Below are 25,932 nucleotides of genomic sequence, written 5' to 3' on the forward strand. Positions count from 1 at the left end.
ACTCTTCATTTAGTAAAGAATACTATTCTCAACTGCTCTTACCTTGGCAGGAATGCGTGCCGTCAAGAGGTAGGCTCGGTAAGATGCGAGAGCCTAGGGGAGAACAGAGACAATAATGAGTATGTTGCTGTAAATATACACTGTGAACAACAAGAACCAGGAAATGGCAAAGAACACAAAGAGCTGCTCTGGTGACTCATCAGGATGAAAAGACTTGTGACTGTGAAGCATCTCTGTGAAAAGAGTGTAACAGAAAGATTCACTGACACTTGAAACGTAGAACTAATAACATTGAAACATTTGTTAAAGTCTCTTTATCAGCTCAGCTCACTAAAGATACACATGCACTGCTGCACTAACATTCTTTAGACATTACCCGGCAGAGCTTACGCACACATTAAATGGTCTTTAATCTGCCAGCTCTCTAATACAAAGTCCTTTTGAGGCCTGAATGCACCCATGTAAGAACAGTGGTGGTAATGGTCCAGTTAATCTGCAAGGAGCAAGTGGTATTCATGTATACAGTCTCCTGCAAGCTCTACTGAGGTAGCTCCCTTATTTAAACCAAAGCAGTAAGAAGATGTCTGTATATAAGAAAAGGCAACTTTCGCGTGATGTCCCACCTCGAGTCGCCCAACAATGCCCAGAATTCATGTTTAAAAGATGGTTTAGGCAGGCAAACTTTGTGTTTGTGTTGCTTCTCCCTGCTGAATAAACTGTCTTGATCATGTGTGTTTATGATGGAACACAGCGAGGGCAGAGCTTACTTATGTTGCTGGTCTGTGAAAGGCTCAACCAGGCACATCTCTAATGCCTGGTTGAGCAACACTTTCAAGCAGACAAGCAGCTTTGAAGGGTCATTTGGCTGAATTGTTTTGATGCCTCACAAGGAGTATAATGTGGTTTTGGAGATCTTCCTCGTAATATTAACAGTGGAAAGGATGCAATTTCAGTCAGGATTACTACAGTCAAAAAAAGCTATTTATCTGCAGTCATGTTGTGGGACCACCCCCACCTTAATTTGTATATACGTACAGATGTCAAAAGTATAACACCCAAAGAACAGACAAGCCCTAAAACAGGGTTGATGTGGGTTGCAAAGCGGCTTGCAGACATATTGCACCTGAAGGCAGGCTATCCGTCCATATCCATCTTCCACTAAACCAATTCAGGGAGGAAGTTGGATGTGTAAAGTGAACAAATTTTATCATACGGGCACCACAAACAGGAGAACAAAGGTTTCAACCTTTAAGAAGTAAAAAAAGATTAACATCAAAAAGACATAATGTAACATTTTAAAGACAAAGGCATGGATCATAACACTGCTTTTTCTCCTGCCAAAAAGTATCACAGCACAGCAAAGGTTGACCTTTAAAACTTCAGAGGGACACTGCCAGCCTTTTCAAAGAAAACACCCTGCTTGGTCAGCAAAGATACACACCAGGAAGAGATATTTGTTTTACACTAATCATTTATCGGCATATTACGTTCTTGATGAACTGTTAAATTGGCTAGCCTCTAAATTTTCATGATTTCTGCAGTTAGGCTCACACCGCATGGACTAAAATGCCTTAATAGCCAAAACCCCAAATCAACCTCTGGCCCCAGACCTTTGCTGAATGTCATTCCTGTGCTCTATTTACCCAAAATATGAAATCTAACATGCAGAGGGCCAAAAAAAAATACACAACAACAAAAAACATGTTCTCCATTAAATGTGTCTGACCAAGAGTCTGAAGTCCTAATATGCTCAGTTTACTTGAAAGAAAAAAGAAAAGAAAAAAAAAGTATATTTGTTGTTGGTTACTCAACTTCCTTCTGTCAGAGCTGAAATAGCCCAAACTGTTTATCTGTGTCATACTTACAGTTTAAATAATTTTGGTAAAGCCAATCAGATTTTTAGGGAAAAACTGCCACAAATGCCACAAGTATTGAATTAACTCAAAAACATTCACAATCTTAACATGCAGGCTACAGAGAAAGACAGCTTAGATCAGCTAAGCTTGACACACTACAAACAAAAAGAAAATGGAGGTAGCAGAAAAAAAGAGAACAGAAGTTAGAGAAAACTGATCAGAAGGTTTAGAAGCAGAAAAGCAAAGTGAAAGAATACAAACAAAACAGGAGGAGAGATAACAGGTTTCGTGAAACAATGACTGATTTGAAGGTCAGGACAGGAAGAGAGAAAACACTGAAGCAAGTCTAGAGACTGTCAAAATCTTTTTTTATAGACGTGAAAAGAGAAACAGAAGGATGAAAGGCACGGTTTAAAGGAATGACAGTGGTTCCCAGGCCTCTGTGGCTCAGCTTCACTGGCAAGGCTTTCATGGTTTGATGTGATGGAGACAGACAGGCCAGCCTGTATGGCCAAAGATAACCTCTTCTAAAGAGCACCAGTCACTGCTGCTACTCTCAAATCTCCTGTCATTGTCTCAGTATCATTTCTGCACTGTAGCACTCATTTAGATACAATGTGTCTGCAGGTGTACTAGTGATGGAATACATTTCATTTCTCCTTAAGGGGTAAATAAAGATACAAATTTTATTTAAAGATCACTTTAGTTTAATATCAACTGAGGAAAGTGTAGAGACTGTAACTGATGCAACTGAGATGGATATACATAATCCATAATTTGGGCAATAACTTTACAGTTTATATTGCAACGAGTTTGTCTAACCTTGGGAACTGTTAAAGGGGCTCTCCAGCTGCTTTACACAGTTGAGATTAGTCATCACCAGGGGCAGTATTCAACTAGTGGAAACTGCTCTAAAATGTCTTCTGTGGCTCTGGAGGGAGTTTCCAAAGTTAACAAAAATATATTCTTGTTGATGTCATTATAATTATTTTTTAGACCCAAATTAATGTCTAAAGCAGTTTCTCTCTGGGAGATTAGTATCCTGATTCTGATTAAAGGTCAACATATCTATATTTGATCATTATTTACTTTATCAATTTTTTGATTGAGTTACTGGAATAAAAGCTGTATTTTTTTTATCTCAATTCCTTATACAGTTATATTATTATGAGCAGCGTCTTCTTGCAAATGGTCATTACAAAGAACTCACTGACTGTGAGTAGAGTAGAGTAACCATGTGACTGAGGTTTCGTCTTACATGTCCGGTCTTTGTAAATTGTAAATTTAAAGAACTGTAAATAATCCAGTACTTAAATTAAATCAATTAAAGTAATGCAGGTCAGTCACATACTTTGAAAAGGATAAATTCAGCACCCCTTATAACAAATTCAAAGTGTTTCACAAACTTTAAGCTGCCACAGCCTCTTCAATTTTTCCTTTAGCTTTCCTTCCTGCCATCCTCCTCCTGTCAACGCATGATCGCCCCTCGGCACTCTCTCAGCGCACCACTCTCTCCATCTGCACTTTAAAGTGGACAAAGGCACAACGACCCATGACCCCCCCCTCTGCAATGTCCCCTCTACCTCTCTCTGTCTTTGCTATCTGTCTTAAGTGGATTTAAGCCTTGAGCCTTCCCATCAGCCAGTGATTTCACAGCGACCACCATCGTGCGTTCAGCTCTACTCAGCCAACCAGATGGCAGCAGCATTGAAGCATGTCTGCAAGACCAGAGAGAGCATCTGCTATTGCACACACCCTCTCTCTCTCTCACTGTAATACACATAGAGACACACTAGCATTCACACACATCCTGGTGGCTCACATGCAAGATAACTGCCACAAGCTCTAAAGCACCATTTGTCTTCTTGGCCTGAAATACATATCACCGGCAGACAGACACACATACGCACACATATACACAAACATCTGACACAGAGCTATAGATACAGCTCATTTTTGCTTCGTGCACATGTAAAAAAAAAAAACAAAAAACAAACAAAAAAAAATTTGCAGTTAAAGCACAAAGAAGTACAGGCCAAGAAGACCTCGAACCACTTTTAAAAGATTAGCAATAAATCAAGATCGGAAAAGTGTAAAACTGTGCGTGTGTGTGTGTGCGTGTGCGTGTGCGTGTGTGTGTGCGTGTGCGCGTGTGTGTTGTGTAGTCCATTCATACTTTTATCATTTGTAGATTATTTTTTGGCTGTCAAATTGTCAACACCCCCCTCCCGTCTCCCGCCCGCCAACCCATTTATCCACTCAAACACACTTTGCGTTGCTACGGCAACTGCTGCCCCATACTGCAAACACACATTTGTGAATACACTAATAGACGCACGCACATGAAAGCCATACACTGCGGTGCCAAGTCTTGCCTGAGAATGTCAATGAGTTTTCTCACCCTTAAAACAACTCTCAGTCTGGCCTACAGTTAGCCTGAATCTCTGTAGGAACCGGAGCCACACAGAGCAGCGTTTCATCTGCGGCCATTCAGCTGTGGCAGCACTCAACCACAGGAAATCTTCCCCCCACCAAAAAATGCTTTATTCATCCATCATGTCTTGGGGTGCATTCACACTCAGTTGTAGCCATCAATCACACAGTGTCAAATGTATTCCTTTGGTTTGTTCTGGGTGAGAGAAATGTCCAGAATTAAAACTAAAAACAAAATAAAAAAAGCAACAACATTTGTGGCACTGTCAAAGATACTTATGTGTCCCAGAGCAGAGAAATCAACCCAGAGTGGCAGTGCCAAGAACTGAAGTGGTGACTTGCTCCAAGAGAGAGTCAATACACCTAAGAATAAGACCCCTAAGCTAAAAACAGAATGAGTCACTTCAGCTAATTCACCTCTTAGAATGTATTCACCCTTTTACACTTCAAAAGGGCCTAAAGATAAGAGCATGGCCACTTTGACTCACAGGTTGATCCACTGGTGGCGTATCTGATGTCTTGGTGTTGGTGTTGTTCCTGCATCATCATAATAATCTATCTATAGATATATAAAATGCTTTTGTTTATATAAACCTCTCTTCCGGAACAAATAGTAGGCATTTTAAAATGTTTTCCTTATCCAACAAATATACCACCAAGCTAGGTTTGTCCGTTAGCCACATTTTGGTTACTTGTGTTTAGCTTACTTCTTAGCTAATGCTAACTGAATACTCAGACAGTAGTCAACTGCAATGCTGATCCTGGATGAACATCATTATTATGAGGTTGTAGGAACAACACCAGTGTGGGGATAAGAGGTCATGTGAGTTCCTGTAGCCAGCAGTTGTCTGTTAGGGTTCACTTGTGCTAAATGGAGTCATGAAGTTAGACATTGTGTGCTGCCTCCTCTAGCATTTTCAGTGCAGCTATCTGCCAGATAATATGGCTTGCTGTATGGCTGGTTGTACTAACAGACCATCCAAGAAGTCTGCTCTCAGGCCTTAGTACTAATTAGCAGGTATTTATGTCCACGTAATAGACCCATAGAGCCTGTGGGTACAGCTTCTGATCAAGCATGCTGGTATTAGCTTGAAACTCTACCCTCCAAAGCCAAAATTAAGCCTATCATTTTTTCTCTTGGACAAATTATGACTCACCAGAAATTTTGGCAGCAGGGAGGTAAAGTGTTTAACTAATTGTTTCATTCATTTCATGCTGAAGCCAAAATATGTTCAGTCAGTGGATAGCGCACAGCCAGCACAACATCCCCTCAGTCCACTGCTGACACAGACTCTTTATTGCATAACTAATGCCAGACATGTCCTTCACTATGTCTAACATTAACGAGTCATGATGTTGGCTGCAAACTGTCAACACAGCACAATAAAAGAGTATTTTTTTAAGTCTATGCACCACAAAAAGTAAAGAGGGGAGAGAGACAGAGAGAAAGAGCAGCATTGAGACAGAGAGGGAGACTGTGGGTGAAGGCGAGCGAGGGCGGTGGTAGACCAAACCCAGTGAAATAACTTAATAGAGCTTAAGTGCTATTTTGCTGATAAGAAGCCATGATGTAAATACAATCACAGGAGAAGACATTTAATGAAGGGAAGTGTTGCAAAGCTGTTTTATCTCTGTCAAAACAAATGCTGCTGTGATGACCCTCTCAGCTGTTAGTACACTGAAATCCATCAGCTCTCCGTGGAGCCAATGCAGTGAATTTCTCTCATTCCCTCTCTTTTATTCCATAATCTCTTAATGTGCCCATACTTCTGTGGCCTCATTGTGCCTCACTGTATTTTAAATACTATGCACAAATGCTCGTCTTTATGCCGTGGAATGTATGAATATTAAAAAAGAAAAAAATAATCGTGGCACAGAAAAACCCAAGAAGGAGAATGCTCAGGTTATTTTTCCTTCTTGTTCAGCCTTTATCTCAAACTGAATGCCATCATAAAGCAATATACAGAGGAAAAACTGTTGCAACCTGAAATTCATTGTTTTGGTACCTCCTCTCTTGTATGTACAGCACATATAATTGCTCATGCTACTGTCTGTGTGCACATATATATGTGGCGAGTATGTAAAGAGAAGGCATACCAATAGACTCAAACCACTGTCTGCTCATATCTTGGAGCGATCAGGGATGGTGTAATTCAGTGTAAGAGATGGGCTGATGATCACTGGCCCGGAGCAGCTATTATAAAAAGGAAAATACTACAATATAATCAGTAAGGCAGATACCTTCATGTGTGCCACGTCTACTTCATACATAATCCGAGCGGGTCGGGTCGCCAGGGTTTTTGGATTCATTGCGTCAATAGTATAGAAGTGGATTTAAATAGATCAGTGAATACTCAATAGCATGGTGTGCCACCCTTTTTATTTTTAATGAAAAAGACAATTATAATAATAATATAGTCATTTATTATTATAGTCGCTTATCCAACGCTCCTTGAATTCAATTTGTTTTTATTTACTGCCTTAAAAAAATTAACGCAATACTGTGGCTCATGGATCCAATATTATTACACTTGTGAGCCATAACAGAAGAGCCACCTGCCTAATATTATGTAGGTAAACATGGGCAAAGGACATCTGCCCTTTGGAATCTGGGACAGTGATGGTGGCAGAGGACCAAGTTTGGTCCTGTAATTTGAGGAATCGGGACTTGATGTATCAGACTTGTTCCTGTGCATCATTTGGATGTTCAATTAGATAAAAATCTGGAAAGTTTGAAGCCTAAGCCTTTCGCTCTATAGTGCTTCCTTCAACCATGACAATTTCTTGATTGATTCTTTCTCTATTATGGTTTGTTCAGTCTGTCTGCATTTTTGTAACGTGACTTTAATGTAAGGTCATTACAGCACTAAAATACTAAAACTGTGCTGCGATAGCAGCTGGTTGGTTGTCAGCTGGCTTATAAAATTAAAATTAAATTTAACAAAGAAAAAAAATTCTCATTTTACACTTATTTGCAAAGTTTTTGTTTCAGAGACTGTCCTGAAATGTAATCCCACATGGATCAAATTTTTTAGGTCTGAAAGACAAAACCGGGATAACACTAATTACAGATCACTGTCAAGGAGCCAAGGAAGGGAAACAAGGAGAAGAGGTGCAGGTATACCAAATTACAAAAAAACTGGACTGAAAGATAAGTGGCAACAAGACTGATGGAGTGATGAACCCAAAATTTAAATTTTTGGTTAAAATTAGCTGTTAGTATGTACAAGAGGAGGTCAGGAGAGAGGTATAACAACTAGTGTCTACAGCCATTGTGGAAATTCTGTCATGGCTTGGGGCTGCACTTCAGCCTGCAGTGTTGGGGAACTTGTCAAAAATTTGATGGCATTAGGAACTCATTAGAGTACCTTTAGACTTTGATCAAGAATGCAATACCATTTGGAAAGTGTCTGATCGGCATGGTTTCATTCGTCAGCATGACAATGATCTCAAACACACTGCCACTCAGTGGAACACCATAAGCATTAACATAACCATTGACCTCCCTAAAGCTTGGAACTTAACATTATGGAAGCAGAATGGAAGAAAAGGCAGCCAATACTCAATGAAGAACTTTGAATGTCCCTATAAAAGCCTGGAGAACTATTCCTGAAGACGAGTTACAGAAAGGTTGTCTAAGAGAGCTCATGTCGTGTTAAAGTATAAAAGTTGCTAAACTAAATGTTGACTTTCAACCTGCTTTTGCCTTAAACACTGTATTTATATGTTTGTTTGCACATTTTGATAAATCCCTTCACTTATATATTTTAAAGCATCCACAAAGCAAACAGATAATTTTCGTCAGCAGAGGAAACGCGCTCTTCTGTGTTCCTGCCATATGCCTGCAGTGGGAAAAGCCTCTGGTGCCAAAGATAACCCCTTATCTCCACTGATAGAGTAGGAAGACTCAGTCGGACTAACACAGAAGTAATCACCGGTGGGATTTGCGTAGAGGTCGAGTTGAACCTAAATTGGCTCCAGAAAAGGCTCCCCTAACCATTCTATATTCAGGCAGAGAAATCATTTATTTTATATTGATTCTCCACAGCTAAGATAAGCTGCTGACGGTGCAGCTGAGGTCTGCTCCTCTAACGTCTGCAGACTCACGCTATGCCAAAACCACAGCACAACGCCAGTATGTAGTACCTTTTCCTAGTACAGCATTGGTTATAAAATAGGTGACATGATTATGTACAGTTTGGTCTTCTGTCTGCAACCCCAGTTGAGAAAAATAACACTGCCTGTGTACATCTAAATAAACCTTAGAACTGCTGTAATTTTGCAAAAGGTAGCAGCAGCCAGATAAGCAAAGACATCAGTATCTTTATGCTCACTTATATAATTTAGGGAAGCATGCCAAACACTGCACAATAATAATGGAGACAGCTCAAATGGCTAATAATGCACCGTGTTCCAATTATGAATGAAACCATCCTGCAGTGCATATCCCTCCCACACTACACCAGCAGCCATGAAGAGAACTGAACGAGAGACATCAATTTTCTTTTATCACTGCCTGTTCATCATTCTGCGTTTTACTGCTGGAGAGATGAGCGCAGTGAGGAACAAAGGTGGCTGACAGTGCTACTTCCCTGAACAGATTTGATTGGCTGGTCTCGTCAGACCACAGCTGCAATGAGCCGAGGCATCAATAACTGTGGAGTCTGATTATGTTACATTTCAAGCTTTATTCTATTTTCAGTGTTACTGCTGATTTTTTTTTTTCTTTTAGTCAGACAAGAAGCTGTCAGCATATATGCACAAGGTCTTAAATAATGAATAGAAGACCATGTAAGCTTGAGCAATGGAAATGTATCACAGCACACATCACAGCAAAAAAGAAAATCCATGCAGCAGTTGACATATTAGTCTCCAGACTAAACCCAAAAAAGCATTTTTGCATATTGAATCAGGCACCATAGATCACTTCTGTGTGCAGCTTCTGTCCCTAACAAGTTTAAAATGCTGCTAACCTGCTAACACAACATATCTGAGACTGATCAAGCACTCAAAGGGCCAGGCACAGGGATTAAATGACTATGCTTTCAGATTAGGATTATACTCTAATTTCCAGGTCCAGGATATGTATCATGGTTTTATAGCTTAACACATGGGAATAACACGGGTCACCCCTTAGAGCAGTGCCACAGCCTGCACACCATCCTCTATGAGCTGTGTCCGTGTTTAGGTTACAGAGATAAGGAGGAACCACAGGGGCTCATTCATTCATCAGCATGCCAGCCAGACACAATGAGGAGGTTGGGTGTGTGTGTGTGTGTGTGTGTGTGTGTGTGTGTGTGTGTGTGTGTGTGTGTGTGTAGCTATTTGATTGTGAGCCAGTTTGTGGGCAAATCGGATATCACTGTAGACCACTGAGATTAAAGAGTGAGACAGTGAATCACATGAAAAAAAAGAGAGAGCAGAGGAGGTGAGAGTGCCATTTTTACAACCAAGGTAACAAAAAAAAATCAGAGTGGAAACCCTCTAACAGGAATACAGTAAGGACCGACACAGACAAAGGCAGAGCAATCAAAGGGAGGAGGGAGGGGGGTTGGCATTACCCGTGGTTTCCCTCTGGAGCGACAAGATAACATCAGCTGGTAGTAATAACACACGCAAACTCAGCGCTGGGCACTAGGCTTAAGCTGTATCACAGTATTAGGGGATACCAGGTTAGAAATCCAGACAGCATCAGTAAATATATTACACAAAAAAAAGGAAGAAAGAAAAACAGATGTGGCTCTTTCTATGAAACCATTAAACAGGTGATGTATTGAGGTCACATATTGCTGTGCACTGCACGAAAACATCAGAAGGAAGTGTATACCAGCGAAATATGGCAACTGCAAGCATTAAACAAAGTCTTAATAGTGTTACTGTCATTCACAAAGGTCAGCCAACCAACTGAGTGTTTGTTATTGATTGAGCCAGTGCATAAAATATGTGGTTCAACCGGTCTGTGGGTTACTCTTGCTTGTACTTCTGCTGGTCCATCAGCCAGCGGCACAGGAGAGTGAACTTCTAACATCCACAGAGCTGAAGTGAAACTGAGTGTTAAACAATGAAGTGTCCACTGCAGTCACAGCCTGTAATTTTCATATTGTACATTTATTGATTTTTTTCATGCTTCTTCCATTTCTTGTGAACTCTGCTGTTGTTCACTTCCCTTTTCCAGCCCACTTGCCAACCAATCAGCATCCGACCGGCATCATCTGCATTCAGCGAAATGTAGTTGGGATTCTGGAGGAATGTACTGGACCAACATTTGCGGTGGATAAAAACCCTCATCTGTTCACTGACCAAATATAAACACATAGGCAGGCAGACACATTTGAGGGACCATAAAATGCGATTAAGAAGGCACCACTAATGTGTGAGGGTCGAGTACTCCAAAGGTCAAAGACTGGAGGATCATTCCTAGCCAATAATTTCCTAACTGAAAAAGTATCTAGTGGCTTTAATCATGCCTTACAAATTATACTAATCAGCTAATCTAAAATTAACAAAAACACTCATTATGCCCAACATTAGCAATGCTAGCTGTTACCAGCAGCCTTCTATGCAAGTCCTTATAGTGGTAGGTCACTACCAGTGAGGGCAGCAAAGATTTATTGTTTCATATACAAATCCCTCACATCCATAGCTACCATTACCATGACAGCAACAGTACCTTAATGGGACCGTCCCTTTAAAGAAAAATGGAAATTGGTCATAGCTAAGACGGGACAGTACTATAACGGCCATAAGCAGGACTTCCAATTTTAGATCTTTTAGACATTTTGTGAAATATGCTTTTCTGTTTTATAGGAACACAACAAAAAAACAAAAAAACAAAACGAAACAAAACATATTTTTAACATTCATGAAAACAGCCAACAGCTAATGAGCTTAGTTTAGCATAAAGACTTGAGAAAGGTGACACAACTAGCCTGACGCTGTTCAATGGTAATACAATCTGTTTATCAGCACCTTGAAAGCTCATTAATTATACAGCTTGTTCTCGATTCCCATCTTCGTCCTGCGGTAATTGGCTTCCAACTCCGGAATACACTGGGAGTTGAGCATTAACACAAACGGATACATGTGACTTCATACAAGGACCAAAAATCACTGAATAAAAGGGGTGCAATTGTCTCCTATATGAGATTCAAGCCCACCATTAATTCATTAAGTAATGATCGTTGGAACTGCATTTAGTCTATAGCAGGCCACAATAAAAATAATAATGCAACCTGAACTGCAATGAGATTATAAAAACCAACCATGCAGCAAAAGCTTTCAGAAGTCACTGCAGTCATTTTGCATGTGTGAAAATGTCTGTGACACAGCAAAGTGTCCAATATGATGCGCCCGTTTGGGGTTTCCATCCTGTTTTGACTTGAGTTGTTGGTTTAAGCCTCGACATAGGGCTGGGCAATATGGCCTAAAATCCATATCGCGATATAATCTGAAGCATGTGCGGTAACGATATATATTGCAATATATTCTTTTCTTCTGTATAACGTATTTTCCACACTATAAGGCACACTTAAAATCCTTTAATTTTCTCAAAAATCGGGTGTGCCTTATGTATGAATTCTGGTTGTGCTTACTGACCTCAAACCGATTTTGGCGTGCAGAAATCTGTTAAAAAATGTTTTGATGGATTGTCAGGGCATTACCGCTGCCGTAGTGAGGAGCTTCACGGAGTAATCTGGGTCCAAAACTCCGTCCCAAAGTCCCAAAGTCTTTGGGACCCAAAGTCAAATGAACACTGAGAGTTAAAAATGGTCTAAATTCTTTCATCTTTAATAAAATCATCAGCTTTGCTGCTTTAGCAGGTGTAACAATTAAGTTTAACATCCATGCATCCCTGAAAACAGAATTTATTAAATTTAACGGAGTTAGAAGTTAACAGGAAGTTAGCTCGCTAGTTTCCACCTAAACATGACATACCATGTTCTGACTGAGAGATTTTTGAAACTAATTAAAACGTACAGCTCTGCTATCACTTCCAACATAAATGAAGACAGAAAACTAAACAGCAGTGACGTTTGTAGGGTTACTGAAGTTCGACTACCTGGTATATAATGTTGTGCTACGTGATTGCTAGCGACACAGCTATGTTAGCATAACATTAGCACAGTGAAGCTGGAGGACGAACGCTAACTTTTTTCCACTCGATAAAAGTTAACGTGAGGGATTCTGGTGGTCAGGGACAAATGCAATCACGTAGCAGGATGCTATACACGGGCCAAACTTCAGTCAGGAGAACAACTGAGATTATTCATCCACAATACGAGGTTAGTTATTAATATACTGCAACAACTTGGGAATAGAGCAGCTGCGAGAGAATTCAACATTAATGAATCAATGTTACGGAATTGGAGGAAGCGCAGTTTTTGGCTTTCCCCATGTTTCAAAAGTGCTTCATCTCTTTGCTATGACTGTCGCCCGGCATAATTTGCAGATGACAGTGGTCGTAGCCGCTGCGATGCTTTCGACCAAAACAGGCGCTTGATGACATCATCAATATGCGCTATCGCGATAGAGCCGTATTGTCAAAATCTCTATCGTTGGCCAAATTTATATCGTTTCTATCGTATATCGTTTATATCACCCACCTCTACCTCAACATCTAAATTTCAAGCCTAAAATATGGATTCATACAGGCAAAAAACATGAATTAGGTCAGTCTGGGAGTAAAACAATAAGAGGATTGTCTTTACTTGATCGCTGGGTTCATTTTTTCGACACAAAACCTTACATTGATTAGCCTTCATTGTTTTGTGGCTGTTTACTATGACATGGTGTACAAATGTCATTGTTGTCCAATCAATGCTGACTGCTGCTGTGACCTACAAACCTCATTCAATTACACCCAATAAAAACCAGCTGATGCTGTCCATACTAGGCCACTGCAGATCAGCACCAAACCACAGACAAGAGCAATGAACCACATTATGAAGATTTTGAAGAAAAAAAAAGACAGGACTATTAAAGGTGAGGTTGAAATCAGACATACTGGAAGTCAATAGTGTGAAATTATATGACCCAAACCTATCAAATCAGCGACCTTAGGCAGGGTCAATTATATTACTCAGACACTCTGAGTGACAATGCCCATGACCTATGAGGTAATAAAGATGAATGACTGTGGGCGGGACTTGCATTGAGCCACGCTACGTGACAGGTTAATGTCTCTCTGGGGAGGTTTTGTAGGGCATAATGGGCTCGATAATGCTGTAACACAATCACTATTCAGCTTGGTGGTGGGTAATACAACACAGAGTGACATACACTGAGTCACTAAAGCATGACAGGAAAGAAACTGTAAACTTCTTACTTATTCATGGAAAAGGCAGTATGGTGATTCTGGTAATACTTTCTCACACATACACATACTGGTGTCATATAGCCTGCTTTTCCATGTGATGTTAGTGTTAGTATATACAATATACCCCTGTGGGATAATGTTTTGGGCACTAACATGAAGTTTAGCACTTTTTTTAAACAACCCCAACAACAAATGTTAGCCACACTTCTTCTTTAGCTTTTTTTTTGGAGTTTTTCCCCGCACATATACATATATATATATATATATATATATATATACATATATATATATATATATATATATATATATATTCAATTCAATCTTTATTGGCAGACTACATGTCCATAAAAACAAGACAAGAAACACACACACACACACACAACTCCCCCCCCCCCACACACACACACACACACACAACACAAGGTATACCATTAAATATATATATGTATATAAATAAGTATATAAAGCATTTGTAAAAATATAAAACCATAATATACATAAAACACAATTACTTAAAATAAATCAATAAATACACAAACACTTTAACCAGTGCTTTCTGAGACTGGATGAGTATATATATATATATATATATATATATATATATATATATATATATATATATATATATATATATACACACACACACATATATTTTTAAACATGCATAAGTGTTCGGCTGCTGAAGCGATGCTGAAGTGTACTCCAGAGACTATGTTTGTTAATGTGGAGCTTTATTGATGTACTTTGTGAGCATTTATTTATCTTGTAATATCAAAGTCAATTATACAAAAGTGACCATGTTAATGCTTTGTCTTTCTACAATTTGCTCTGCACTCAGTAGATGAAAGACTGTCTGTGTCTTTGATCGCTATATCACAACACAGTTAGACCCACCATACTATTACCCACACTCTCTCTCATGCACACACACACACACACACACACACACACACACACACACGCACACACACACACCGAGAGAGAGAGAGAGAACCAACTCCATGCGACTCCTAATTAACCCTGCTCATTCAGCTAAATCTGGTCCAGTACTTTACAGAAACCAAACTGCTTGGAAAGAGGTTGGTGAATAAAAAGCTTTCTGATAGCATGGTGTGGATGCATGATGTGCTAAAATTAGACTTCCTGACAAAACAAAACTAGATCCTGCATTCAGTCGAGACTTTTCTGATTGACTTAAATGAATAATTTGATTACGTTTTGCTGTGTATCCTTGACCACACTGTTAGGGAGATGAACCTGAAACTTTACATTGCCTAAAGCCGTGTTTGTGTTTGGAAAAATAAAAGAAGGCAGCTAAAAAAAACAAAAAACAAACATAAAAATTCTAAGTACTGGACAAATATTAGTCTTCAGAGTTCTTGACTTGGACAAGTGACCAGCCAGACCAATATGTTTAATTACAAACCAGTCCATTTCATGAACGTGCAACAGCAAGACAGGAAAATAGTTGCTAGCACACACTTGCACTCACAGCCACATGCTATCATGCTGTTAGAGTTAAAGCTCAGCAATGTCCTGAAGTAAAAGGGGGGCCAGCATAACATTTAATGACAAACCTAATCAGACATTTAAATCACCCTCAGTTGGCTGAACGTTGACATTTTAATGACACTAACAACGGCAAAATAGCTGAAGCTAAAGCTAGCCGGAGCTCATAAGCAACAGCAAGCTAGCCTTGGTATGAGCAAAGGATCAAAACTGTTCAAGGAAAATGAAGGAAACAACTGAAAAAGAGAAAAAAGCAACGCTGTTTACAGCAACTCAGTTTCAGTTTCATCAATTATCTGTATGTTTTTCCAGCAGCCAGTAGTTATTTGAAATAAAGTTATTTCATTGAGAGTTGATCCTATAACTTACTACAGTTTAGAGAGAAAACTAAAATGTAACAATTAAGAATATTGCCTGTTTAATGCATAGGTTACTCAAAAAACATAATTTTAAAACAATCACTTTTTGGTATGGACCATGTATGTCTCTTGCTTTTAGCCCATGTACTAGCCAAGAGCAGTAATAGTAGATTAAATACTACAATGTATTATAGTAACTTCAGAGTATACTCAGCAGGGAAGCTGTGACCTGTTTGACACATTTTTTCTGCCTGGTTAACTGCAAATGTCATCCTAATTATGTGAATAATCAGCACATCCTAATGAGATAAAAACACAGAGGTACTTGAAGGAGCATTAAGCAGTTAATACACACAGCCATGATGGGCTTCACATCATTAAAACGGTTTGAACTCGAGTTAAAGGGGGGAAGGCGAGAAAAAAAAAAGTAATCGTTTGCACACAGCCATGCAAAGTTCCAAAATGATTCCCAACCACAGGAATGATAACCAAACTAAAAATAGATGTATTTGGACAGGAAAGATCCTGTAAGATCACTGTGGTTTTTGTCAGACTGCTTTAACCACACACCCCAAACTCCCACTCCAGTTCCCAGTGAGAACATCCCACTGTCACGATTCACGAAGCTGCCGGATATCACAAAATTATTGCTCAGTGACCAATGGCAGCCCTGAACACATGTAACACTGTGACACAATAGAGATGATGGGCTCTCCCTTTGAACTGTGCATCTTTAAAAACTAGTTCACTAATTCACAAAGCAGTCAATGTCATGGCGACACCTAAAATGCAATAATAACTTTAGATTATGACATTTTTAAACACTTCTTAATAGGAAGTAGACACACTATGAAAAAATAATAATAAAACACTCATAAAAAAAGAGAATTTAACATAGGAGGGTACTTTTTCTGTCAAAGAAAGACCAGAGGACTCCTGGTTCCCACATGGGAACATTACAGGTGATCATCTGGGAGTAGACAACTGGGTCACTTCCATTTTCACAATTCCTCTAAAGACAGGCCTCGAGGTTAAAGAAAAGAGAACAGTGACAGGTTGGACAAGATTTGAAGCTTTGGTCTTTGCTATGATGGTTTTTCTCCACTGATTATTCTCCATGCACTCTGCCCTGTACACTACATTTCAATACACATTTTACTCTTCCCCTCTCCCTTCGCTTCTACTCCAGGGTGTGTTTGATGGACTGATGTTATTATCTGTATCCCCTTCATCCCCGTCTTCAAAGCAGGGAGCTGGCTGTATGTATCAAGCTTTCGTGCGCTTAACAGATGCCTCAGGCACACTCCCAGCCTCGCTCAGGCTGGGAGTGTGTGTATATAATAGACAGCCTAATTGATAGTGGAAATAACAATACTGCTCCCTTGATTATCTGTACACGCCACAGTGGAGAGAGAGGTGTCGCATGTTCTAAAGCAAATTAAGTTTAGGAGTTTATGTGGCATCTGTAGTCAGGTAAAAGAAATGTATCAAACAAAACATCAGCCGGATGGCTTCTGAAGATACTACGCTACTGATGTAGGTATCATTTCAAAGAAGAGATTGCATTAACTGCAATAAACACGCACAGTGCTCATTGTACAGTATATTCATTTTATTACATTTAAAATTTTCCACTCATTATGTAGCCGATGAGGGTGCCTGTTTGATATAACCAAAAAGGTTATTAGTCTGTGTTTCTGTACATAACAACAAAACTTACCAATCTGCAGATCATTTAACCCACTGAAAATTACAAATAATACAGAGACAGTATTTCAAATATCAAAACAATAATGTGTATTTTTAAATATAAAGATCCTCATTTTAAACTTTATTTCTTAAAAAAAAAATTAAAAAAGAAGTGATGATTCTTTTTAAAAAGGAAATAAAACTAGGGTTAGGCTGGTGTTAGCTCTTTGCTGATCTATCGGCTTCAGCATTTATAATGGCCGATAAGTGAAAATGTTGACATTGCATGGTTTGTTCACAAGGGACTCTCTGCAACTTCCTTCATGGCAACCTGCTTAGAAAGCCACAAACATGACAACCAGCTGATACAAGCAGAGTCTGGCAAACCGAGAGAAGTAAATAAATGACCACAAAAACCAAACGTTAAGGAAACCTGTTTATGTTTTGCATTTCTCAAGGAAAAAATATTCCATGACACATTCGAATATCAGATTTGTAAATCAACAAATCAGGACAGGTATCTGTCTAAAAACAAAACAACAACAAAAAATCCTATATAGGTCGGAGTTTATTTGTAATGTTACAGGGCTAAGGTTCAGTATTTCAAAAGTAAAGGAAGGGAGTGTTTACTCCTCTTTGAATGAGTACACGAGCAAACAACTGAACAAGAGCACTGTGAGACTGCATCTCCACCAAGGCTAAACATTCCTTCCATACCATGCATGAATTACGTCCTTGGACATCTTGGTCTGGACTTTCTAAGGAAGAAGATAATGTGCGACATGCATATGATGTGAAAGATCCACTGTCCCTTAAACCACAATGGCAATCCATGCTTCCAAAATTACCTAAATTCAGATACAGGTCTAGATCAACTTCTAAAGTTCACAATTTCAAAGTTTAGCCAAGCTCCACCTCTAGATAGCTTTTCCATGCATCCATATGTTTTTGAGTAATACTTGCAAAGAACAGATAAACTGTTGTAAAAATAGATATATGGTACTTTTTAAGTAAAAGAGAAGCCAACAGCAAAACTGCAAGGTGTCACGTAAAAATCACAAAAACGTCCTAGAGTCTGCTGTCCACCAAGATTAGAGTAAACAACCACAGAAAGAAAGGAGAGCTGCTTGCCATGATTTGAACACCTAACAAAGTTGGGAGGAGGAGAACACTGATGTAGGTTCTACTCAGCGTCAGTAAGAACACATTACTCATCAAGGTTACTTGAACAGAATCATACTTTCCATTTACTGCATAATCAAATCCTAACAAAGTTAATTTTTCCAACTGTACTAAACCGCAATAGTATTAAACTGACTTAAGTTTGTATTGATGGCTAATCTGTTCTATAATAATTCAAGCTGTAAGGACTCGAAAACTTTACACCTCTTTTAGACCTTAAACACTGAACAGCAGATGCTACACTTCCATAATATACTAGCTATACCCTCCATTTAAACTAGCTGAACGCCCCCTTTTTCTTCATCCTGTTTCTACTTCCTGTTTGTACTTTTCCAAAATACTTGAAGCTCATATTTGATAGTAACATTTAATCTCCAGGCAATCTATAAATAGATTGTTCTTTCATCATGCCAAACTCTAGATAACACTCACAGGTTACACTTCGTGACATGTTTATTTTCCCTCTGAGCCACTTCCTCCATAATCAGTCTGTCAGACTCTGCTTTTCTGCAGAGCAACAAACAGCGCTGTACTTGTTCTGTTCAGTCGAGCAGAGCGCCGATACGACGTCACGCTCCGCGTCTGGAAGAAATACTAGAGCCACTCCACTGGAATTCCTCACTTCCCAGTACTGACTCCCACTTCTTTCTTTTGTTTAGTGCGTATGTGCGTATGAGCACTACTATAGCCTCTGTGTCCAGCTCCTACATAGCGACATTGTTGTCATAGCCACGTAAAGTTAGCTGCAGGTCGAGCACTAGAATGGACTAAATTACATTTGAGTATTAATGAAAAGTTTTAAAAAGAGAAAAACCAATAGAATAGAATGAGATAAACTGAAAAACATACTATACAAATAGAACAAAATACTTTGTTACAGGAAAATTGCGATTGGTGGACATCAAGGAGACAGGGTGATAGTTACAATTGTGTATGTTGTGTGTCTGTCTGCACGTGTATGGTCCTCTGCAGAGACCATGTTGTATTAATAGATTACATGATTCCTGTGGACGCTAACAGTGGACTGTCAAGAGCACATTTTTACCCATTTTAGGCAGACCAGTGTGTGAACAATTCTCAAGGTTCTTAAAGTGAAAGAGCCAAGTTCCCAGGAGGTGCATCCCTCTGTATTCATCTTATTATTCTTATACAAGAGGCTACTTTACTTCTGCAATAAATCTCTTCTCCATAAGACCTGTTGCCACTGATTTTCAATCAAGTTTTTGTGTAATATGGCATACCTCAGCTTTTTCTCCCAGTTTCCCTTCCTTAAAAGTTTCAAGCGACTGTCGAGCTTTTTGACAGTCAACCTTCCACTGACACCATTTCTGATGAGGCTTCAGTGAATAGTCAATGGATCACCTGAAGGGCCAGATGCATCTCTCACGTTCTATGTCAGGTTTATGCTGGACCCGTTTCCTATTTCTTAAGCACATGACTTTGACAAGACATGACTTCCAATACTGTTCGTCTGCTGCAGATTTTGTTTAGGGCTTTTTTGGGCTTGTGATGTTTCCTGTAATGTTTGCACTGGAATGAAAATGAGTTAAAAAGCAGCCAATGTCCAAAGAAAAACTTTGAAAGACCTTCAGAAAGCCTGGAAAACTCTTGCTTAAGACCACTTCCATTCCAAGAAATTCTGCTTCCTTGGATTCAAACTATACAGAAATAAGATATGGCTCGATGCTTTTGCACAGTACTGTGGGTTATTAAAGGTTGATTTATTAAAATCACAGCTAACATTAGGAATGAAACCAGAAATGCCCTTTTATGCAGCAAGTAAAACACTAGCAAATAACAGAAGTCTTTAAATAACACATCTGTACCTCTTCCACATCAACCGTGCTGACTCTGATGGCTCCAGAAACCAGCAGTGCTAATTCATCTCATTTAGTAGAGGAAGGCCTACTTTCTCCCCCCACAGTGTGCTCCCAGACCATTTAGCAAGTACAGAAGATGTTAAAGAGATGCTCATCACTTTTGTCTCTTACCTCTTTCTGCTTGTGTCCCTAGGAGACTTGTACAGTACTAGCAGTGCTAGCATTACCACAAGCATATAGATGGAAGAAATGTGAGAAATCTTGTGCAGGCCTATTCACAAAGCTTTTTCCCCCCACACAAAGCTGAATTACAAAAAGCTCCACGTTCCACTAAGAGCTGAGTTACTAAAAGACTCCTGCCATTTTCACAAAGTACTATCCAACTGTATGAGCCCTGCTTAGATGCTGATTTACAAAAGCAACTGTTCTGTCTTAACTATATCAGCTTTTTGTCCCTGTTCATCACAGAAAGAGCCAAGTGCATTTTTAATGATCTGCCAGGTATTAATTATTTAGCTGCTGGTGGATTTACTGATCTGCGGCCAAAAGTTAATGGTCTGAGCTGCTATTTCCACTTGATTTCTGCACACACTGAGGGCTGGTGTTTAAAGTCAGAGATGTCGCTGGATGGATAAATAAGTGAATAAATGACAGAATGAATGAATGACGCATCGGACAAGTAGCAAAGGAAGCTAGTGGCTGTAGATTGAGCCACTGATCAACACTATCAGCAAAGTAGCAGCCACTTTGGAGCTACACAGATAAGGCAACTTTAAAATCGTCTTTTAAAACCTCGATTGCTCGACTCCCTCAAACTGTATCCAAACTTACAAGCTAAGAGTCAGCATGGGAGATTCATTGTGAGGATATCCTTATCGCCAACACGCAACATACACATCCTTAGAAATTATAGGGAAAAAGGTGTTTCCTTTTGGCAGACAATCGTGACATGTTTCTTCATTATAAAAGTAATCCTACTAAAAGGGCCAGCAGGGCACTGCCAATATGAACTGCTAACATTCAGCTCAGCATATTTTTAATAACAGAAATTCAGCCAAAATATAAATAAATCCTTACCAAAAAAAGAAAAGCAATCACAGTGCAACTCCCCGAGTCCGATTTATTCAGCTCTTGTGCAACCTTTACAAAACCCCGCCGAGAAGATCACACAGCCCACATATTGGGTTAATGCCAGACACTGCACTGGCAATTATTAATAAAACCTGATAAATGTTACCAGCTGGATGCTTTACACACACACTCCACTGCCCCTTCTAATCAGATCACACACTCAAGCCGTTTTTACACGTGAACTCTTAATGAAGCGCTCCTTCATGTCTAGAAATGTTCAGGGCTGCTGTGCAACCAGCCTAAAAATCAAAGTAGTGAACCTTGAAAAGACAAACTATGCAGCTAAAGACAAGTGTGGGAAAAGCAGGAAGATTTTTGACGTTCTTAGGAGAAATCAGTACATTTCGATAAATGCAAGCCTTAATGAAACAACATGGTTTGGCAGCATCAGGAGTTGACTCACCAATACTCTGTTCTCCATCTTGTCTCCTTTGATCTCCAGTTTGACTCTCTTCCGCAGTGACAGCTTCACTTTTCTTCCCACCGCATCCCTCACGCTCTCTACACAGAGGAGGAGAGAAGATGTCAAATAAGGAGTCAAATAAATAAGGAGTGACACAGACTAAAGTGAGAAAATTTGGGAAAATGCTGTTAAAGAAATTGTAATTCCCTACAACAAGAGAAGAGAAGAGAAGAGAAGAGAAGAGAAGAGAAGAGAAGAGAAGAGAAGAGAAGAGAAGAGAAGAGAAGAGAAGAGAAGAGAAGAGAAGAGAAGAGAAGGCTTTTAATGTATATTCTTTTTCATTTGTAGTCTCTTTCCAACTTTGCTTACGCAGCAGAGAAAGATCAGTGTACATCAGCCACAGGGGAAAAATCCATCATATCTACTGATTAGGAAAAAAAATGATGAAATATTTAAGTTCCATTTTAATATAACAGAATATTGACTTTATTCTAGTTTTCATTTAATTATCAGATCATGAATCCCTCTTCTGACGACTGAGACGTTTAACGCCTACTTTCTAACACATAAAAAGAAAAGAAAAGAAAAAACATCATTTATAATATAATAATTTCAATTATTTCAATTATGCATGTGAGTATATCCATACCCGTTTGAACACAGGCCCACAGAGGCTTAATGCCGAGTGTATGTTTCCCGTTACAGACTGATTATTCACACCCAGCAGAAGTGTCAACAACCAGCGAACAGGCTCAAACAGGAGAACTGGGTCAGCCCCCTCTCCACGTTAATTCACCTAAAACACAGTCACAAATGCAGTCTGCGCACATGCGTCTGACACAGACGGGGATTCTGCATGTACATCTGTGCTGCGCATATCCTCGCCTACGGGCTTCCTCACACCATCATAAGATCAAAGGAAAAGTAATAATTAGGTACGGTGCAAAACGGTTCATCTGCCAGCCTTGAGCTTCCTAAATAAACTTCACTGCAAGTGTGCACCATTTCCTGCTGCAGCACTTTTGCAACCTCAGTGCAGAGACCTGAGAGTCACAGAAAAATCTCTGCGACTCTCAAAAGGCCACAAATGTAGGCCTTGTATGTTTTAATGGGTCTGGGCAGATTTTGGTCTCAAATCACTCGTGTCGGACTCGGATGTAATTTTTTTTTCTGCCAATTTAATGTAGCTGTGACAGGATTTCTTATTTCACAAGGCATTTGTTTTCATTTGGTAGGTAGAGCATGTGTGCTATATGCTATAGGTCACACCAGTTTAAATTGGAGGTGATGGGGAAATGAGACACTTATGTCATTGCAAAAGTGTAAACAAACTACTGAGAGCTCCATAAATTAGTTGGCTAATTTATTAACTTAGTGTCAAACCTGATTTGTTGCTTCACAAAGCCACTAATAAATACACTCATGACACAGTAGGGGAAATAATTATTTGATCAAATGCTGGAGGAGGAGCTTGTTAATAATCTGACTGCAGGTGGGGCTGCAATCCGGTTGTTCAGTCTGACGTCACTAGCCGTGTCTGGGTCTAAACTCCGCTGCAGGTCCATATATCAAACGATCACTATGGGATTACTGAGAGTTGAAAAACTGTCTAAAGTCTTTCATCTTTAATAAAATGATCAGCGTTCTGCTCTACCAGGTGTAACAATTGAGTTTAACATCCAGGCATCCATGAAAACGGAATTTATGACATTTAACGGAGTTAGAAGTTAGCAGGGAGTTAGCTCGCTAGCTTCTATCTAAATACAATATAGCATGTCCTGACTGCGGGGTTTTGGAAACAAATTAAAACGTACAGCTCTGTTATCACTTCCAGCATAAATGAAGACCGAAAACTAAACAGCAGTGACGTTTGTAGGGTTACTGAAGTTTGGCTAGCTGGTATATAATGATGTGCTACGTGACCGCTAGCGACACAGCTATGTTAGCATAATATAAACAAGCTAACTTTTTTTCCACTCGATAAAAGTTAATGTGAGTGTTCTCGGTGGTCAGGAACAAATGTAATCGCATGGCAGGATGCTGTAAAAGGACCAAACTTCAGCCAGGAGAACAACTGAGATAATCCATCCACAATACGAGGTTAGTCATTCATATACTGCTGCATGGGCTGGGCTGTAGTTACATCCTAAGGTTTTAAAAACTGAGCTTAAATAAATAATTAGCGGTAATAAAAGCCGAGGGAGGTCAACAGTGGTCGCTGACTGTTTTAGGAGCTTTTTGAGATCAAATAGAAGAAAATACATAACATTAAACATGTTAACAACACAAAAGCCATATTAAACGCAGACTACTTTAGACCCGGAAGTAGGATTCGTCGCGTCATCACTGAACAACCGGATTACCAAGAACACCATTAGTAACACACAACAAAGTAATGGATTGGAATTTTTCAGAGCCTACAAGGTCCCCCTGCTCAAGAAGGCATGTGTACAGGCAGATTCTTTGTGTATGGCTCAAAGAACATCATCCCCACAGTCTAGCATGGAGGTGAAAACATGCTTTCAGGCTGCTTTCCTGCTAAGGGTGCACAACGACTTCACAGCATTGAGGGGCCAATGGACAGGGCCGTGTACTGTAAAATCTTAAAAAAGGTCCTCCTTCCCTTAGTAACAGATGGGTGTCCAGCATGACAATGACCCAAAACATATCACTAATGAAACAAAGGAGTGGCTGAAGAAGATAAATACTAAGATGCTCGAGTGGCCTGGCCGGTCTCCAGATCTCAGTCCTATAGAAAATCTTTGAAGAGAGCTGAAGCTTGGAGTTAACAAGAAGCAGCCAAGAAACCTAAAGGACTTAAAGTTTCTGTGAAGAGGAGTGTGAAAAAAATCCCTCCTGAGATTTCCATCACTGTACTGTTTCATCTATAAAGAATTAAGAAGACATCATATATCAATATAGAGACAAATAATCATTTAAGTCATTTTAGAGCCAGTTTGCTTCAAAAGTGAGCAAAATTGTTTTTCCTCTCTTCTAAATGTTTAAACTTCTGTGTGTGAGAAAATAGTGACATGAAGCAATTTTATGGAAAGAAAGAGCATTTTAAATATTTAACTCACTCTCCAAAAAGATCATAGAGATGAAGGTCAAGTTTACTACCAGCATCAGCATTGCGCTGCAAACTTTCTCCTTCTGTTTCCTAACTCTCCTTGCTGACGCAGCCTTGCCTGTCTGGTTACTTTAGGTGTGTAATCAGACGAGTAACTGTTGCCCTAACTTTGAATGTGTCTGAGCATGTTTCAGTAAAATACATTTTGAGCACGAGCTCACTTATTCTGAATATGTCCACTTCAATATTCCATCCTCAAAAGGCTGAAACTCAAAGTGTCCTGACCTAATCTGCTCACTACCAAGTAAGTTAAACGGAAAACATGAGCACAAGCACTTGACATGTCCTGTTACTCAGCAGAGAACACTCTGAGTTCATGCAACAATTTTCCATCTGCAGCATCATGCTGAAACTCCTTGCACGATGCCAAGAGTAATGCTGCATGATACTGAATCATCACCACCAACAAAGAATGGCTGGTTATACCCAGACGCAGACAGATTCCTTATATTTAGTGTGCAGAGTTGGGTGAATTAGTCAGCAAACATCAGGGAAATTTCCCATTAAGAAGAGGAGGAAAAATACCGTCTATAACAAACCCAAACACTGTAAAAACCTGCAGAAACTGTATTTAAAAGTGGTTCCAAGTCTCTGTTAAAGACATATATGTTTAACAGTTCAGGGAAAATGTAAACAAAATAGCTCAAATTAGATAAAAGGTCAAGTATGCAAGAGTTCCACTGAAATTCCTGCAATGTAAAATTACACGCTTTCTGGCTTCTGTCCTAACTGGAGGCCAGGGTACACAGAAAATAACATGTAAAAACTGTGTTAGGGATCTATAGTATAAATGATACACGGCTAACACGTGACCTGACAGCATTTTCCTAAAAGCCTCCTTGACATTCTCCACTGCTCCTGTGTCTGGCAATGAGAAAATGAACCCTGCTTGAGATGAATGATGAAGTTCATCCAACATTACACCTGGATGTCAAAACCTGACCTACTTTCTTAAACAGAAACCCTGAGCCAAGGGGTTTCCAGACTCACACAAATGAGGAAAGGGGATCATGAAAACAAGGGTTAGAGTAGAGCAGCTACCAAGAAGGCTAGAGATGCTAAAGTGGACCAGGATGACTGTGAGTTAAAATTATGTGCAGAGGA

General features: G+C 39.5%; 1 protein-coding gene across 1 annotated transcript in view; it reads right to left on the minus strand.

Annotated features, from left to right (window-relative positions):
- LOC308405580 (F-actin-uncapping protein LRRC16A-like) overlaps positions 1-25,932 on the minus strand; it is an 82,318-nt gene that overhangs the window by 55,425 nt on the left and 961 nt on the right. Inside the window, exons 2-3 of the mRNA XM_080896252.1 lie at positions 21,699-21,796; positions 43-93 (exon numbers count right to left, since the gene is read on the minus strand). Of these exons, the coding sequence (XP_080752378.1) occupies positions 43-93; positions 21,699-21,796 (149 nt within the window). The remainder of the gene's footprint in view (positions 1-42; positions 94-21,698; positions 21,797-25,932) is intronic.

This window comes from Rhamphochromis sp. 'chilingali' (genome assembly GCF_963969265.1).
Source record: "Rhamphochromis sp. 'chilingali' genome assembly, chromosome: 11".
Lineage (NCBI taxonomy): Eukaryota > Metazoa > Chordata > Actinopteri > Cichliformes > Cichlidae > Rhamphochromis > Rhamphochromis sp. 'chilingali'.